We start from the raw sequence: 19,117 nt of genomic DNA, 5'->3' as shown, positions 1-19,117 counted from the left end.
TGGGCTTCTCGCTACAGTGGCTTCTCGTGGTGGAGCACAGGCTCTAGGTGCGTGGGCTTCAGTAGTTGTGGCGCATGGGCTCAGTAGTTGTGGCTCACGGGGTCTAGAGCGCAGGCTCAGTAGTTGTGGTGCACGGGCTTAGTTGCTCCGCGGCATGTGGGATGTTCCCGGGCCAGGGCTTGAACCCCTGTCCCCTGCACTGGCAGGCGGATTCTTAACCACTGCGCCACCAGGGAAGCCCACCTTATGTCTTTACGGCGCTTTATATTGTATAAATTTCTCGAACATCTTATCCCTTCTGATCTTTACAACAATGTCATGGGGTAGATAGAACAAATATTATTATTGGTATTTAACAGATAAGAAACAGGCCCGGAGAGGATAAATGACTTGCTTAAGCTTTAAGGACACATAGTATCCAAGTTCAGCAGTCTTCTTTCTCTGCTGCTTTTCTCTCTGCATGCAGCCATTATCATTAATCAGTGTTGTTCGGTCCTTAAGGATTTGAGCACTTGATGTAAAATTTGAGCATTTGATGTAAAATCATAATACAAAGTGAGGGAAGGTGTTTTTTAACTTGGCTTTTGCTACATAACAGATCACTCCAAAACTTAGTGGCTTAAAACAGAAACATGTACTTATTTGCTTGTGATCCTGTAATTTGGAAAGGACTTGACATTTTATCTCGGCTCCATGTGGAGTTGGGTGGAGCATTATGACTGACGATAGAGTATCCAAGATAGTGTCACTAACATGTCTGGCGCCTCAGCTGAGTGGTGAGCCCTGCCCCTTCCTTCCATAGTCCCTCATCCTCCAGAGCCCCTCCCTGTCCACATGATCTGTCTTTACACCAGGCTAGTTAGACTATTTTACACGGCAGCTGACTTCAAATGTATAAAAGCAGATGCTGCCAGTCCCCTTAAGGCATAGACTTGGAACCAGCAAGTGTGAACAGGAATGGGAGAAATTGTTGGCAACGCTTTTTATAGAAATGCCACCACAGGTGCTGCATCGGATTTTATTCAACTATTGTATTCTTTATGAGCCTTTACTCTCCGTAATACTGACTCCTTCATAGACCTTAGTCTGAAAAGGTTATAACACATAGACTATGATTCCTTTTTATAAAGTAATGAGTAATTCTTAGATTTGGGGTTTGGTGGTATTGACTTCATTAACTTCTTCACACAGGAAACCTGGACAAGCATGAAGAGCTAGAGAAGCTTGTGGCAAGTTTCTTGGGAGTGGAAGCTGCTATGACATATGGCATGGGATTTGCAACAAACTCAATGAACATTCCTGCTCTTGTTAGCAAAGTAAGATTTAGTCTGTCATTTATGAAAACTCCCTCGTATATATATCTTCTTCTGTTTTTTAAGGCATTCAGGCAAGCCAGAAGCTCTTGTAAACTTTAAACATAGTTTACCCAAAGATATTTCTATCATAAAATTTTATATAATTTGTGTATAAGTGTATCCCATGGAGACTTTTATCAGTTGAAGCTTTTTCTCTGGAACCCATGATCTTTTCTCCTTCCATTAGATGACTCTTGCCTTCTTCGTTTCATACAGTTTTAAAGGGATTCTCATAAATAAATTCTCATAAAAGACTAAAATTATGGAAGAAAGGGTGTTTAGTTTGGAAATTATTTATCAGGTGGTTTTTTTGTAATAGAAAAATATGAAAATATATAGGTCCCTAATACTTGTTCTTATGGTAATGCATGTTGTTCAGAGATATATGGGCCAATTATCTGTGTATATATATATAATACATATATGTATAATATAGGTAATAATATAGGTTAAAAGTAATAGTATAGGTAAATAATAAGTTAAAAGTAATATATATGTATGTATCTTATTTTCTGTGGGTAGAGTTTGTGAGGGGACAGTGGAAGAGATAAAAGATAAGAGACCTTGTAAATCACATTTTAACAGATTGGCACTATCAACTTGAAAGGGCCCTCAAGGGCTGGCCCTACACATCTCATTTTAACATTGATATCTAGGCATGGTATATTGAAAAATCAGTGTATTAATGAGCAGAAGACCTGAGATTTTTTTGGTTGGTTATATGGTCAGATTTAGCTGTGTGACCATGAGCATGTCACAACCTTTCTGAGCCTCAAATTTTCCTTTTTGAAATGAGGTACTTGGACTACGTTAACATACATATATGGTTCCTCAAGGAATAGGTGGGACAGGTAGAAAACAAAAAGCAAGAGAAGAGATTTAAACACAACTATATTGATATCATATTAAATATGAATGGTTTATATATTACAATTAGAAGATAGAGATTGTCAGACTAGATAAAATTAAATAGGCTTCCACCAGAGACCTACTTTAAATTTAAAGACACAAGGAATTCCCTGGTCCAGTGATTAGGACTCAGTGCTTTCACTGCTGTGAGCCCAGGTTCAATCCCTATTTGGGTAAACTAAGATCCTGCAAGCTACACGGCATGGCCAAAATTAAAAAAAAAAAAAAAAAAATTGAAGACACAGGTTAAAAGTAAAAGGATGGAAAAAGTTATAGCATGTAAACAGTAATAATGATTTATATAATATTTTATTATAATATAATAAACTAATAAATATAATATCAATATCATATATAATATTAATATAATAATATAAACAAAGATTTCAGAGCAAATTGATAACTTTGCCATTGTGCAGGCTTTCCTTAATAAGATATAATTATTAATGATTTTAGCATTTTGTGGTTTGGCTAACTAAACCTTTCCCCCCAGCTTCTTACCTTCCTGTGCTTGTGGTTTTGCAGGGTTGCCTGATTCTGAGTGATGAACTGAACCATGCATCATTGGTTCTAGGAGCCAGACTCTCAGGAGCAACCATTCGAGTCTTCAAGCACAACAGTGAGTTTGTTATGGAATTTACTGCTGGCTTTAGTGTGTAATATTCTTTGGGTTAGTGGCAGTGGTAACATTAATTACATTAATAGGAAATATAAGTGAAACTGAAGTAGCAACATTTAAAATGTCTTTCTGGTCCAGTCTTTTAAAAGTTATTATCTTTCTCATTGGAATAAAAATAAAGGCTGAAGGAAGCCTTTTGGTACAAAGTAAAAACATTGAAAAAAAAACATTGTTCTTTTTTTTTTACTTTGAACTTTTTCATCTTCCTTGTTTACAAGTCACTTGTTTAGTATGCATTTGCTAGATGCCTGTGGTATGTCTTGTCATAACATTCGGGGTATTAAGGTGAATAAAGCAAGCTCCCTGATCTCAAGGATCTCTGACTGGTTGCTAAAGAGACTATAGACAAACCAGTAGTTAGAATACAACAGATGAATACTGAAATGCAGATATGAACAGGTGCTGTATAAGCACGGAGAAGAGTGGGACTAAGCCAGACCTTTCTCTCTAAATGGAGATATCTTTGTGCATTATTAAAATAATCACAATAAAAATGCATAACTTTCCAAGTTAAAACCCTCATGTAGAGAGGAAAGATTACCAAGCTGTTCAGTATCATCATTTACCAGACTGTGTACATATATAGACAAAACGCTAAAAGAATATACGCCCAAATGTTAGGTCTGTGCCTCTGGATGGAGGTTTATGGATGGTAATAACTTTCTTCCTTTTGTCTTTGTTTTGTCTAAAATGTTTTACAGTGAGAAAGATATATACAGTATTTTGTTTTATGTAAATGGGATTTATTAAACACTGTCGTGTGACTTGCTGTTTTCTTGCAACACATCGGGAACTTTGGAGTACGTGTGACTGTCCTCCTCCCGTAATGCCAGGGTGGCAGGCAGTGCCCTCATTCAGTCCGTCCCTGAGTTTGAACATCCAGGTTGTTTCTGAATTTTTCTGCTAGAAACAGTACTACTTAACATTCACATTTTTGCTCACTGGTCTGGTTAGTACCTTAGGATAAATTCCCAGCAGTCTTTAGAATGCATGGTTAAAATGGTATAAATTTGCTATGCTTTTCCAGATTGCCTGCAAATATGGTACAAATTTTTACACAACAACTCAACTCAAAAACAGTGACTGTTTCTACTCACAGGCCAACATAGGCCATTATGCATCATTTAAAATCTTCTCTAATCTAATAAGTCCAATAACATATTAATTTTTATTGCTTTGATTATTAAGTGTTGAGCAACTTTTTTTTTTTTTTTTTGTGGTACGTGGGCCTCTCACTGTTGTGGCCTCTCCTGTTGCGGAGCACAGGCTCCGGACGCACAGGCTCAGCGGCCATGGCTCACGGGCCCAGCCGCTCCGCGGCACGTGGGATCTTCCCGGACCAGGGCACGAACCCATGTCCCCCGCATCGGCAGGCGGACTCTCAACCACTGTGCTACCAGGGAAGCCCCAAACTGTTTCTCTTTTTACTGATTATAAGAGCCCTTTATGTTGCAATACTTTTTATTTTTAACTTTATTTTTAGTGTCTTGCTGTGCAGACTTATTAAAATGTTTATGTTGTCACATTTATTGTCTTAAGACTTTTGTTTGGATTTTGTGTAATGGCCTTCCCCATTTTTATCTAAATCTTTAGTTTACATGGGATTTGGAGAGTATACTATGAGAGAGGTATTGAATTTTTTTTTCCTGAGTAGATAATATGGTCAAGCATTCCATAGATATTTCCTTTCATCTAAAATTTTGAATCAGTGTTTATTTTTCCCTTCCCTTCTGTATATAAACAGAGGAAACTGAAACAATGAGTCCATTTTTACTTGTCTCCTGCTGTTTGCCACATGTCGCCCTCTGCAGCAAGACTAGTGGCTTCAGATGAGACTTTTTACTTTGTGGGAGCATCTCCTATCTCTAGGTTAGATAGCAGATAGATTGTTTTGTTACGAATAACCAAAGGTGTAAACACAGTCACAGCTTTTGGCCATTTTGTGTTTGTAGTATGTGTTCTTATTATCTTATTTCTCTTTTCTGCCAGTTTGCTCTCTTCTTTTATGAAGAGAGCAAATTCATGTAAGTTTGTAACCCTTTCCTTCAGTGGTGAACAGTAAAGAATATAAAATCAGATTTATGGGATGCCTCCCACCCCTGGTAAACACACCCTAGACTTAATGTTGCATAGATTTTTGGGCGGGGGGTTCGTAGGGGCATTGTTTCAGGGCAGATATTTTAAGTATGCAGTCTGTAGTGGTGGTAGCAGTGGTCTTCAAAGCATTTGTCTTTAACAGGAAAATTATGCTCCTCATTAGTGGTAGTACTAGCCAAGTGTTTCCTGGGCCTGTTAACCACCTTAATGACCAACAGAGCCAGAAGAACTTGGTCGTGGACAGGCAGCTGGTCAAGTCAGACATGGAACAGTCTCAACTGATGGCCAAGCTTGCTAACACATAGATTCATGCTTGCCCAGACTGGTGTATATTCAACCCACTACCAAGATAAAGCTACTTAGCAGGCTTTTATTGAATATATCCTAGGTGAAAGGAAATGGGGTGTACACTTTGAAGTTTTTCTCCCATATTTTGCTTCTTAGGAGGTGCATGTATTTGTAGTACTTCATTCACACTTTCTTGCTCAGCCTTCTTCATGCATTTACTTCTGAATGATTAAAGATACAGTTGATTGTATAAATACAAAAAAAGCTAACTGAATGGCAGGGTATTTCACATGATACACTGGTCATTTCATAAGCATGCTAACCAACTGAATCACTTGTGCCACACTCATTTAGTCGAGTTTCTGTGGTTTTGAACACTTGTTACATTCTAGATGAGATTTTAATTCAAGCCAGCAGTAGCTTACCCATTTGGTCCTATCTTTTTCTGCCCAGTTCTAATTATGTTAATGTCCTTTGCTATCTGAGACACACTTCCTGAATAAGAAATGTATATTTGCACTTTAGGAATAAAGTTAGCAAAGAGGAAGATACTTTGTGCTGAAATTATTTTTTGTGTGCCATAGATATGCAAAGCCTAGAGAAGTTGTTGAAAGATGCCATTGTTTATGGTCAACCTCGGACACGAAGGCCCTGGAAGAAAATTCTAATCCTTGTGGAGGGAATATATAGGTAATCCTGCTTTATTATTCTTATGTCTGATTTGCGCCATGGAGTCATAGAAGTTTTAAGCTGAAGGGGACACTAATCTAGACTCCTCTGGAACTAAGGAGACAGGGTTTCTAACTTGTTAAAATACCTGGCTCTTCTTTATTCTTTCCATCATGCTGTATGATCTCCAGATCTCCTTTCCATTTGGCTCCTTTATTTTTCCACTGTTTGTAGAGGGGGTTTATACATAGGGGCAAGAATTGGAATATGTTTTCTAATATGTCAGAACAAATTACACGCCATTTAATTTTAAGAAATATTTTATTTTGCTTACCTATTTGCAGCCCTTGCATTTATTCTCTCATCTCCTAATGTTTTTTATTCTTTTCATGTAATTTTAATTACACGTGCAATGTGATGCAAAGTCTAATGTTGCCTATAATTACAAACTTTAGAAGAATCTACTGTGACCTCTGTCCCTCTGTGGTGAATTAAGATCACTTGTATTCTGGTGTTTGTTTTAAAAGATCCAGTCTCCTTTCCTTTGGATATCTGCCTATCCATGGCATTGTCTTTCTTTGCCAGTTTAAAACCACAGGTATGCTTCTTTTAAGGCTGGCTAATTTCCTTCACCATGTGCTGCTTTGTAGTTTAGCCTTTGGAGGGTAATCTTATTTTTTCTTGTTCCCAAATCTTGTTGTAACTCTGAATATGGAAAACTAGTGTAATGAACTCGGCACCTTGTTGATGTTCAATAAATATTAATCCTTTCTTTTTCCTTTGGGGGATAAAAAACCATTGCAGTCTATTAATGAACAAAGATTTAATAAGTGCTGGAAGGGAGTAGTGAGTTAATAACAGGACTGCCTTATAAAATATACTGGAAAAGTAAGTTAAGAACTGTTACATGTTTTATGTAGAAGGCTAATAATATAGATTGCAACTTGGTTCCAATGGTGTTGTTGAGACTGAATGAGAAGATTATGGACCACAAGTGTAATATATCTGGGGAAAATTTTTTTATTCTAAAGTTGTCTGGAAGTTCACCTGAGTTAGTATGAACCCAAGGAAATAAAGAATTGTTAAAACTGCTAAAAAAAAAAAAACCACAGGCAGAGTTGTCAGACCATTTAAAAAGGCAGTAAACTTAAAAAATTAATAATAATAAAGTGTCCAACTCCTAATTTTTGAGAGTTAAGAAGTCTCAGTGTGTGTATTTTTTACCCTGTTTTGCCAGCATGGAGGGATCTATTGTTCGCCTTCCTGAAGTGATTGCCCTTAAGAAGAAATACAAGGCATACTTGTATCTAGATGAAGCTCACAGCATTGGGGCTCTGGGCCCTACAGGACGAGGTGTGGTGGATTACTTTGGCCTGGATCCTGAGGATGTGGACATTATGATGGGAACATTCACAAAGAGCTTTGGTGCTTCTGGAGGATACATCGGAGGCAAGAAGGTAAATGGGCCCTGAGAATCGAGCAGTTAAGGTTCATAAAGGTACTGGCTACTAGATTTCAATTTGGTTACTCACATTTAGCAGATAGAGTCCCAAACTTGGATGTGGAGATCCTAAATTTGTTTGTGATTTAGGCGTACAATGCCAGCCCACTTCACACTTCAGCTGCCTGGTGAGTGACTCTGATAAGCTGGTTCTGTTCATTGTTTGTTGTTTTCTTATTCGTTCTAAACTACATCCTGGTCTGAGTACAGAATACCCTCTTGTATGAAAGAACACACAGCGGTGCTGCCTGTTTGCCATAGTCTCTATTGGGTTTGAGCTGTGCTCACTATTTCGAACATAGTGGGGATGTCATGGGAACTGGTGGGGGATAGAAGACCAGTTTCTTCCCCTGCCCTTGGATTCAGATGCATCTTGGGTGAGCATCAAGACAGGAAGAAAAAAGATTACTCTGCTAGCTCTGGTGTACTAACAAGGCATTGTATTTTCCAGTTCAAAAATTACATAATGAACTCTGGGGTATTCGAGAATCAGTGTAGCATGGTGGAAATGGTTCAACCATGGAGACAGAGCCCTAGGTTTGAGTATTTCCCAAACGTCATGAGACCTTGGGCAAAGTATTTAACCCTCCGATTTCCTTATCAGGAAAACAGAGATAAATGTGCCTGGCTTATAAGATTGTAGTTAAGGTTTAAAATATAATATATGTCCATGCTATAACGTAGAAATAACCTTGAAAGCCTTATGTTAAATTAAAGAAGTCAGTCACAAAAGGCTAAAGTATTTTTTTTTATATGATATATCCAGAATAGGCAAGTCATAGAGACAGAAATAGGTTAGTGGTTGCCAGGGCCTCAGGAGATGGGGGAAGTGGAAAGTGACTGCTAATGGGTATGAGGTTTCTTTTTGAGGTAATGAAAATGTTCTAAAATTAGATAGTAATGAAAGTTGCACAGCTCTGTGAATATACTGAAAGCCACTAAATTATACAGTTTGAAAAAGTGAATACTATGGTATGTGAATTGTATATCAATAAAACTGTTATTTTAAAAAAACTCTCCAGTATTAGGGAAAAAAACAGTGTATGTCAAGTATTTGTACATAGTACATGGTAGGTGCTTAAATGTCCTTAAATAAATGTCCTTAAATTCCTCTTTAAAAATTCCTCTTTAAAATTTGACGCTGGGAGTCTTAAAGCATGGACTTTCTCTTAATAATTCATTGTCTTTTAGAGAAACCCCATTATCAGTGGTTTTAGTCAAGTTCAATAGATATTTACTTCCATTTTTAAAAGGACCAGGCTCACTTTGGAGAATTGATTGGTTTTTGGTAAGATTTGTTGCTAAACAGAAGGATAGAAAAATAATACTCTGGGAGATCATTGAGGTACAGTGTATTTATGGTTTTTTTGGTTTTGTACAATTTTTAGTATCTACACTGTTCTCTGGCGGCATTTTCTGTCTCCTGTTTTGGTTCTGGAACATAAGCTTCTTTGTGTGCACATTTTATATAAAGACTTAGTGAAGTTAAAAGGTATCAGAGAATAGAGATATACAACTGATTGTTCTGAAATTTTTGTGACTGACAGACAAGTTTTTTTTTTTTTTTATTCAGTGAGATGGCTTTAGTGTCCTTATGAAAGACCCAATGAATTTCTGTTTAACTTTTGCCACATTTATATCATTTTATAAATCTCTGTTTATCTGGAGAGGACATTTAGTGTTTTTAAAATGGATATTAGAGACCTGTCTCTTATTCGGGAATGTAAGGATGAGCTTTGCAGGCATGGGATGAGATGCAAATGATATTTTCTGTAATACTTAGAAGTAAGTTGTATCTAAACAGCAATTCGAACGCTTTCTTGTTGAATTTAGCATTGCAGAGCTGTTTATAACATTAAATGATATGTTCTCTAAGTTTAGAGGTCTTCTTTAAAGCTAGTTCTTCTTCCTTTCATGTTGTGGCATGTTTAAAAAACAAAACAGAGAATTCCCTGGTGGCCCAGTGGTCAGGACTCCTCTCTTGCACTGCTGATGGCGCAGGATCAATCCCTGGTCTGGGAACTAAGATCCCACAAGCTGCGCAGCACAGCCAAAAAAACAAAACAAAACAAAGCCTAAGGATGTTGCCATGTGTCTGACCCAGTTGTTGCTGACAGTGTGCTTTGACCGTATTGGTTGATCTCGTGTCTCAGATAGATGTGCCTCTTCCAGTGCTATTGAAGGGAGGAGGCTTCTGTCACCTTGGAGGAAGGCAGTGACACTGCTGGTGAATTCACGCACTGCCTCTAATGACTTGCTTCTGTGAACTCCCCAGGAGCTGATCGACTATCTGCGGATACATTCTCATAGCGCAGTGTACGCCACATCACTGTCACCACCTGTTGTGGAGCAGATCATCACTTCTATGAAGTGCATCATGGGGCAGGATGGCACCACCCTTGGTAAGTCTTTCTTTTCTTGGAAAATTTCCTGGGCTCAGTAAATACTTAGCAATCAAAAGTACTCTTTTTCTTGAGCTTTTTTCCTAAAAGGAGGAGTCAGGTACACTAATGGGCAGTGCTGGCAGGTATGTGAGGTCTTGGTTTCTAGGGACACTTTTCGGTGTGTTTACACACACCATGAGAACTAGCCTGGCTCATTTCCTGTTGAATTTTCTTGTCTGCAGATGGTGAGGCTTTAATCTCACTATCCTACGTATTCTCATATCTTAGGTGATAAGTCTTCAGGGTCTTTCTTTTTTTTGGCGGTACGCAGGCCCCTCACTGCTGTGGCCTCTCCCGCTGTGGAGCACAGGCTCCGGACGCGCAGGCCCAGCGGCCATGGCTCACGGGCCCAGCCGCTCCGCGGCATGTGGGATTCTCCCAGACCGGGGCACAAACCTGTGTCCCCTGCATCGGCAGGCGGACTCCCAACCACTGCGCCACCAGAGAAGCCCTTCAGGGTCTTTCTTGAATTGCATAATTGTATGTGAAGATGTAATTCACTGTGTAGCGATGTTTTGTTCCCATAGTATTTAAAAGCTGCTGTTTCCGTGAATTAGTGTCCTTGATTTAATGCCTTTTAAAAGAGTTTCTAATTTAACGTACAGTATATAATAAAGGTCATCCTGAATCTATTTATTCTGTCTTTGCTGGGATTTGTAGTCCAAACTAGATTCTCTGACTAAAACATTACTCAAGTGAACCAACAGTGATGTTCGCTTTCTGATATTTGACTTTTATATCACTAGAGGGCAGTGTTGACTACAGAAAAGTTATAATAAAGGGGAGCAATTGGGTTTTTTTGTTTTGTTTTTTCACTTTGAGAAGAATCTCCATTGTGAGTGTGAGACATACATTTGCTTTTTTAATGCTTCTAAAATCACTTTTGCTCTAGTGAAATATTTCATGTTATCAGCCTTGAGCTCTCTACTCTTCAGCTGTATAATATTTTGTGGTAAGATTGATCTGGTTTGCATTGAAAAACAAGAAAAAAGTAGTATGTCTCATTTTCATTGATTTAAGCCTGTTTTCTTAAATCAGAATTTTCCCTTAATATTTTTTCTGATCTGTGGTACATGCATCCTTGTTATCTCTTGGAAGTGTTGATCATTTTTAGTTTCATAAATTGATTCCTTGGGGAAGAATATAATTCATTAATGTCGTGAACACCACATGGAGCCTTGTGAGAAGCTCCCTGCTAACAAAGCTACAGCGTTATCTTCTCTCTCTCATATAAGGTATTACTAGAAATAGTATGCTTTGACCTGAGTGTACATATATGCTCATATATGTAAATGTATGTGTATCTATGCTTTATATATATATATATATATATATATATATATATATATGTACATAGCTAGCACTTAGCTAGTTATTTGCCATAGGTGCATCAGCCTTGTTGATTCAGCACACAGATTTAGGTGACTGAAAAACGAATGGTAACCGCTCTCAAAGTTACCTTAGATAATTTCTTTGCCCTATCCTAGAGCATGGATCCATGTGATGCGTGACCTCTGGATAAATGACTTATCTGTGCTAAATAATGAAATCTAGGCTCTACTGGTAGACAGAAAATGAAATATGGTAATTAGATATAGACTTTGGGTTAGCACTCATTTTCCAGTTTATCTATTGCCTCTCTAACCACCCCCTAAGCTTAGTGGTGTGAAACAACAGCCATCTTATTATGCTCACAGATTCTGCGGGTCAGGAATTCGGTCAGGGCACAGCAGGGATAGCTTGTCTTTGCTCCACAGTGTCTGGGGCTTGAACTTGGAAGACCCAGGCGGCTGGGGAAGACTCTGATGGCTGGGGGCTGGGGTCATCTGGAGGCTTCTTCACTTACACATCACTTGGGCTGGAGTGACTTGAAGGCTGCGCTCAGCTGAGGCTGTTGACCAGAGCACCTTCACGTGTCCTTTCCCTGTGTTGTGGGCTCCTCACAGCATGGAGACCAGGTATCCAGATAGGACCCTGCAGAGAGCAAGCATTCCCAAAGAACCTGCTGAAACCCCATGACCTTCTGTGATCTGTTGTTAACAAGCAAGCCACCAAGGCCAGCCCAGATTGCAGGGCATGGGGAATCAGACTCCACCGCAAATGGGAGGCAGGTCAAAGAATTTGTGGCCATTTTTAAAACTTGCCACTACCAGCCTTTAGATAATATATTTTAAAATTAGTCCCTAAAACTTTTAATTAGTGTGACAGACTTCTGCTGGTTATGTTGTTTCTCTCCCAGAATAGAGGATAATAAAAATCTAACCATTTCTCATAAAGCCTGCTACCTGATCCTATTTAAATTTGGCCTGATTTCTTTTAGATTTGAGTGGGTTAAGGCAATGCTTATTTTTATGACATCATTTTTTGGGTTTTTTTTGCGCTACGCGGGCCTCTCACTGTTGCGGCCTCTCCCGTTGCGGAGCAGAGGCTCCGGACGCACAGGATCAGTGGCCACGGCTCATGGGCCCAACCGCTGTGTGGCATGTGGGATCTTCCCGGACCGGGGCACGAACCCGTGTCCCCTGCATTGGCAGGCAGACTCTCAACCACTGCGCCACCAGGGAAGCCCTATGACATCATTTAATGCATCTTTTCATTGTCCTTGAAGAAAAAAGGTGGAACCAGACAGTAGCCTTTTGACTATGCCTTAAGGTGACCTTTAAAAAAGAGGTATCTGCAATTAATTATCTGAGTGTGATTTTATAATAGAAGTCACCTACCTTAAGAGAAACTTAATTTCATATGTCCAGAACATTGAATTTCATTAATTCCACAAACATTGAGTATCTCACTACATGTTAGACTCTGTGAATCAGAATCCATAGGCAGTGGGCATCCAAGCAGATCATTTGAATGAGGTGTATACTTGGGGGTTACTGGGGCTGTAGAGAGTAGTGGGCTGTTGTATTAATCCCAGAGATTACTGTGCCATAGAAGAATTGAAGTTTTATTAATCATTCACCAAATATTTGAGTGCCTGCTGTGTGTAGTAGGTGCTGATTCATCAAAGAATAAAATACCCCCAAATTCCTGCCTTGCGGGGTTTCTAATAAGGGAAATAAATCATACAGTTGCCAGAAAGTGGTAAGTACTCTGGGAAAAAGCAGGAAAGGTAGGTGTTGAGGAGTTCTGGAGACACAGTTTGTAATTCTAAATAGGGTGGTCATTGAGAAGGTAAGATTTTATGGAGCACTTGAGCGAGGTGGGAATTTAACCCTGAAAATCCAGGGCTAGAAGGCCCCGAGTAGGTGACTCCATGTTCAGCAATAGTATGAAGGCCACTGTGGCAGGAGCATAATAGTATAGGTAGAGTGCCTGAGGATGAGTGAGTGAGGTGAGGACAGCGGGGAGACTCTTGTCCTGCAGGGGTGTTAGGTTGATATGAAAACACAGACACACTGGTTCTCTTGCCTTGTCTAGTATCAAACTCAAATTCTTGAATAGTTTCTGTGGGCTTTTTAATATTGGCAGGCTTGTGGCCTGTTTCAGATAGGTTAAGAATTTTACTGCCCTTTCAGCTTTCATGAAAAGTACAGAATATAATATACCCATGATTATATTTTGAAGAAATTTGTCTAGAAAGAGTCAGATTTGCCTAAGACCTATACCAGTGGTTTTCCTTTCAGTGAATTTCAGTAGCACTGTGAGTTGGGAATGGGGGAAGCAAAGTGTAACCCATATATGAACAGAAGAGACTGCTATATGATAATACTGATATTGCAAATGGAAGAACTCTTTCTTTACTTTGTGGTAAATATCTCACATATGATTTCTATTTAGGAATGAGAGGGGAAAAGATCATGTAATGTTAGGGTTTGGTCCTAGATTTAATGTTGGTTTAAGGGAATATTAAAAGTAAGAAGCTGGTTTTCTTGTCATGTCCTTACTATTATTCTCTGACTTTTGTTACCAGGCATACAAATATTAAGCATTATTTGAAAAAGCTCATTTTTGACATAATATCTTCTCCTTCTTGTAAGACATAATAGTTTTATATATTGCATGTTTTAAATTTCTCTGTTGTGTAAACTTATTTCATCATAAACAGTCCTTCCTGTGGGGCCACTCCAGAAGCTTTTCTCACCAAACAGGATGCCGAGCCAATGGAATTCCCTTGCAGATGGGACTAAAGACAGCAAAGAGTCACCAGGAACTTGATTTCCTTTATTTATTTATTTTTTCCTCCTGTTTCAGTTTCAAAGAATTCAAAGAATTATAGGACTAGAGGCTTTAAATAAGCTGCAATTAGCACAGCATTTATTTATTTTTATACAACCGGTTCTTTTTAGTTATCTCTTTTATACATATTAGTGTATACATGTCAATCCCAATCGCCCAATTCATCCCACCACCCCATCACCCACCCCCACTTCCCCCCTTGGTGTCCATACGTTTGTTCTCTACATCTGTGTCTCCATTTCTGCCTTGCAAACCAGTTCATCTGTACCATTTTTCTAAATTCCACATATATGTGTTAATATACGATATTTGTTTTTTCTCTTTCTAGCTTACTTCACTCTGTATGACAGTCTCTAAGTCCATCCATGTCTCTACAAATGACCCAGTTCCGTTCCTTTTTATGGCTGAGTAATATTCCATTGTGTATATGTACCGCATCTTCTTTATCCATTCATCTGTCGATGGGCATTTAAGTTGCACCCATGACCTGGCTATTGTAAATAGTGCTGCAATGAACATTGGGGTGCATGTGTCTTTTTGAATTATGGCTTTCTCTAGGTATATGCCCAGCAGTGGGATTGCTGGGTCATATGGTAATTCTATTTTTCGTTTTTTAAGGACCCTCCATACTGTTCTCCATAGTGGCTGTATCAATTTACATTCCCACCAACAGTGCAAGAGGGTTTTTCTTTTCTCCACACCCTCTCCAGCATTTGTTGTTTGAAGATTTTCTGATGATGCCCTTTCTAACCAGTGTGAGGTGATACCTCATTGTAGCTTTGATTTGCATTTCTCTTATAATTATTGATGTTGAGCAGCTTTTCATGTGCCTCGTGTCCATCTGTATGTCTTCTTTGGAGACATGTGTATTTAGGTCTTCTGCCCATTTTTTGATTGGGTTGTTTGTTTTTTCTTAATATTGAGCTGCATGAGCGGTTTACATATTTTGGAGATTAATCCTTTGTCCGTTGATTCGTTTGCAAATGTTTTCTCCCATTCTGAAGGTTGTCTTTTCGTTTTGTTTATAGTTTCCTTTGCTGTGCAAAAACTTTTACGTTTCATTAGATCCCATTTGTTTATTTTTGTTTTTATTTCCATTAGTCTAGGAGATGGGTCAAAAAAGATCTTGCTGTGATTTATGTCAAAGAGTGTTCTTCCTATGTTTTCCTCTAAGAGTTTTATAGTGTCTGGTCTTACATTTAGGTCTCTAATCCATTTTGAATTTATTTTTGTGTATGGTGTTAGGAAGTGTTCTAATTTCATTCTTTTTACATGTAGCTGTCCAGTTTTCCCAGCACCACTTACTGCAGAGACTGTTTTTTCTCTGTATATCCTTGCCTCCTTTGTCACAGATTAGTTGACCACAGGTGTGTGGGTTTATCTGTGGGCTTTCTATCTTGTTCCATTGATCTTTGTTTCTGTTTTTGTGCCAGTACCATATTGTCTTGATTTTGTAGCTTTGTAGTATAGTCTGAAGTCAGGGAGTCTGATTCCTCCAGCTCTGTTTTTTTCCCTCAAGACTGCTTTGGCTATTCGGGGTCTTTTGTGTCCATACAGATTTTAAGATTTTTTGTTCTAGTTCTGTAAAAAATGCCATTGGTAATTTGATAGGGATTGCATTGCATCTGTAGATTGCTTTGGGTAGTATAGTCATTTTCACAATATTGATTCTTCCAATCCAAGAACATGGTATATCTCTCCATGTGTTTGCGTCATCTTTGATTTCCTTCATCAGTGTCTTATAGTTTTCTGAGTATAGGTCTTTTACCTCCTTAGGTAGGTTTATTCCTAGGCATATTATTCTTTTTGTTGCAATGGTGAATAGGGTTGTTTCCTTAATTTCTCTTTCTGATCTCTTGTTGTTAGTGTATAGGAATGCGAGAGATTTCTGTGCATTAATTTTGTATCCTGCAACTTTACCAAATTCATTGATTAGCTCTAGTAGTTTACTGGTGGCATCTTTAGGATTCTCTGTGTATAATATCATGTCATCTGCAAACAGTGACAGTTTTACTTCTTTTCCAATTTGTATTCCTTTTATTTCTTTTTCTTCTCTGATTGCCATGGCTAGGACTTGCAAAACTGTTGAATAATAGTGTCAAGAGTGGGCATCCTTGTCTTGTTCCTGATCTTAGAGGAAATGCTTTCAGTTTTTCACCATTGAGAATGATGTTTACTGTGGGTTTGTCGTATGTGGCCTTTATTATGTTGAGGTAGGTTCCCTCTGCCCACTTTCTGGAGAGTTTTTATCATAAATGGGTGTTGAATTTTGTCAAAAATTTTTTCTGCATCTATTGAGATGATCATATGGTTTTTCTCCTTCAGTTTGTTTATATGGTGTATCATATTGATTGATTTGTGTATATTGAAGAATCCTTGCATTCCTGAGATAAACCCCAATTGATCATGGTGTACGATCCTTTTAATATGCTGTTGGATTCTGTTTGCTACTATTTTGTTGAGGACTTTTGCATCTATGTTCATCAGTGATATTGGCCTGTAATTTTCTTTTTCTGTAGTATCTCTGTCTGGTTTTGGTATCAGGGTGTTGGTGGCCTCATAGAATGAGTTTGGGAGTGTCCCTTCCTCTGCAGTTTTTTGGAACAGTTTGAGAAGGATGGGTGTTAGCTCTTCTCTAAATGTTTGATAGAATTCACCTGTAAAGCCATGTGGTCCTGGACTTTTGTTTGTTGGAAGATTTTTAATCACAGTTTCAATTTCATTACTTGTGATTGGTCTGTTCATATTTTCTGTTTCTTCCTGGTTCAGTCTTGGAAGGTTATACGTATCTTTCTAAGGATTTGTCCATTTCTTCCAGGTTGTCCATTTTATTGGCATAGAGTTGCTTGTAGTGGTCTCTTAATGATGCTTTCTGTTTCTGCAGTGTCCATTGTAATTTCTCCTTTTTAATTTCCAATTTTATTGATTTGAGTCCTCCCTCTTTTTCTTGGTGAGTCTGGCTAAAGGTTTATCAGTTTTGTTTATCTTCTCAAAGAACCAGCTTTTCGTTTTATTGATGTTTGCTACTGTTTTCTTTGTTTCTATTTCATTTATTTCTGCTCTGATCTTTATGATTTCTTTCCCTCTACTAACTTTGGGTTTTGTTTGTTCTTCTTTCTCTGTTTCTTCTAGGTGTAAGGTTAGATTGTTTATCTGAGATTTTTCTTGTTTCTTGAGGTAGGATTGTATAGCTATAAACTTCCTTCTTAGAATTGCTTTTGCTGCATCCCATAGGTTTTGGATCGTCGTGTTTTTGTTGCCATTTCTCTCTAGGTATTTTTTGATTTCCTCTTTGATTTCTTCAGTGATCTCTTGGTTATTTAATAATGTATTGTTTAGCCTCCATGTGTGTGTGTTTTTTACATTTTTTCCCCTGTAATTAATTTCTAATCTCATAGCATTGTCAGAAAAGATGTTTGATATGATTTCAATTTTCTTAAATTTACCGAGGCTTGATTTGTGACTCAAGATGTGATCTATCCTGGAGAATGTTCCGTGCGCACTTGAGAAGAAAGCGTAATCTGCTATTTTTGGATGGAATGTCCTATAAATATCAATTAAATCTATCTGGCCTATTGTGTTATTTAAAGTTTGTGTTTCCTTATTAATTTTCTGTCTGGATGATCTATCCACTAGAGTAAGTGAGGTGTTAAAGTCCCCCACTATTATTGTGTTTTCGTTGATTTCCTCTTTTATAGCTGTTAGCATTTGCCTTATGTATTGAGGTGCTTCTGTGTTTGCTCATACATATTTATAATTGTAAAATCTTCTTCTTGGATTGATCCCTTGATCATTATATAGTGTCCTTCCTTGTCTCTTGTAACAGTCTTTTTTTTAAAGTCTATTTTATCTGATACGAGTATTGCTACTCCAGCTTCTTTTGATTTCCATTTGCATCCCCTCACTTTCAGTCTGTATGTGTCCCTAGGTCTGAAGTGGGTCTCTTGTAGACAGCATACATTTGGGTCTTGTTTTTATATCCACTCAGCAAGCCTGTGTCTTTTGGTTGGAGCATTTAATCCATTCACATTTAAGGTAATTATCGACATGTATGTTCCTATTACCATTTTCTTAATTGTTATGTGTTTGTGTTTGTAGGTCTTCTTCTCTTGTGTTTTCCACTTAGAGAAATTCATTTAGCATTTGTTGCAGAGCTGGTTTGGTGGTGCTGAATTCTTTAAGCTTTTGCTTGTCTGTAAAGCTTTTGATTTCTTTGTTGAATCTGAATGAGATACTTGCCGGGTAATGTAATCTTGGTTGTAGGTTCTTCCCTTTCATCACTTTAAATATTTCATGTCACTCCCTTCTGGCTTGTAGAGTTTCTGCTGAGAAATCAGCTGTTAACCTTATGGGAGCTCCCTTGTATGTTATTTGTCATTTTACCCTTGTTGCTTTCAGTAATTTTTCTTTGTCTTTAATTTTTGTCAAGCTGATTACTGTGTGTCTCGGTGTGTTTCTCCTTGGGTTTATCCTGCCTGGGACTCTCTGTGCTTCCTGGACTTGGGTGGCTATTTCCTTTCCCGTGTTAGGGAAGTTTTTGACTCTAATCTCTTCAGATATATTCTCAGGTCCTTTCTCTCTCTCTCCTTCTCCTAAAACCCCTATAAATGCAAATGTTGTTGCCTTTAATGTTGTCCCAGAGGTCTCTTAGGCTGTCTTCATTCTTTTTTCTTTTTTCTTTCTTTTTTTTTTTTTTTGCGGTACGCGGGCCTCTCACTGTTGTGGCCTCTCCCGTTGCGGAGCACAGGCTCCGGACGCGCAGGCTCAGCGGCCATGGCTCATGGGCCCAGCCGCTCCGCGGCATGTGGGATCTTCCCAGACCAGGGCACGAGCCCATGTCCCCTGCATCGGCAGGCAGACTCTCAACCACTGCACCACCAGGGAAGCCCTCATTCTTTTTTCTTTATTCTGTTCCGGGGCAGTGAATTCCACCACTCTGTCTTCCAGGTCACTTATCTGTTCTTCTGCCTCAGTTATTCTGCTATTGATTCCTTCT

At 38.5% G+C, this 19,117-nt stretch overlaps 1 protein-coding gene across 7 annotated transcripts in view; it reads left to right on the top strand.

Annotated features, from left to right (window-relative positions):
• Positions 1–19,117, top strand: part of SPTLC2 (serine palmitoyltransferase long chain base subunit 2) — a 110,088-nt gene that overhangs the window by 39,659 nt on the left and 51,312 nt on the right. For all 7 annotated transcript variants that reach the window (XM_089908020.1, XM_022576432.3, XM_089908021.1 and 4 more), the window contains 5 exons: positions 1,192–1,316; positions 2,790–2,883; positions 5,913–6,018; positions 7,235–7,454; positions 9,774–9,900. In XM_089908020.1, the coding sequence (XP_089764146.1) occupies positions 1,192–1,316; positions 2,790–2,883; positions 5,913–6,018; positions 7,235–7,454; positions 9,774–9,900 (672 nt within the window). The remainder of the gene's footprint in view (positions 1–1,191; positions 1,317–2,789; positions 2,884–5,912; positions 6,019–7,234; positions 7,455–9,773; positions 9,901–19,117) is intronic.

Source organism: Delphinapterus leucas, chromosome 2 (assembly GCF_059928025.1).
Source record: "Delphinapterus leucas isolate spDelLeu-1000000601 "Yukka" chromosome 2, BTC_Dleu_Yukka2, whole genome shotgun sequence".
Lineage (NCBI taxonomy): Eukaryota > Metazoa > Chordata > Mammalia > Artiodactyla > Monodontidae > Delphinapterus > Delphinapterus leucas.
Note: the sequence above shows the minus strand (reverse complement) of the source record. Positions and strands in the feature narration are given on the sequence as shown.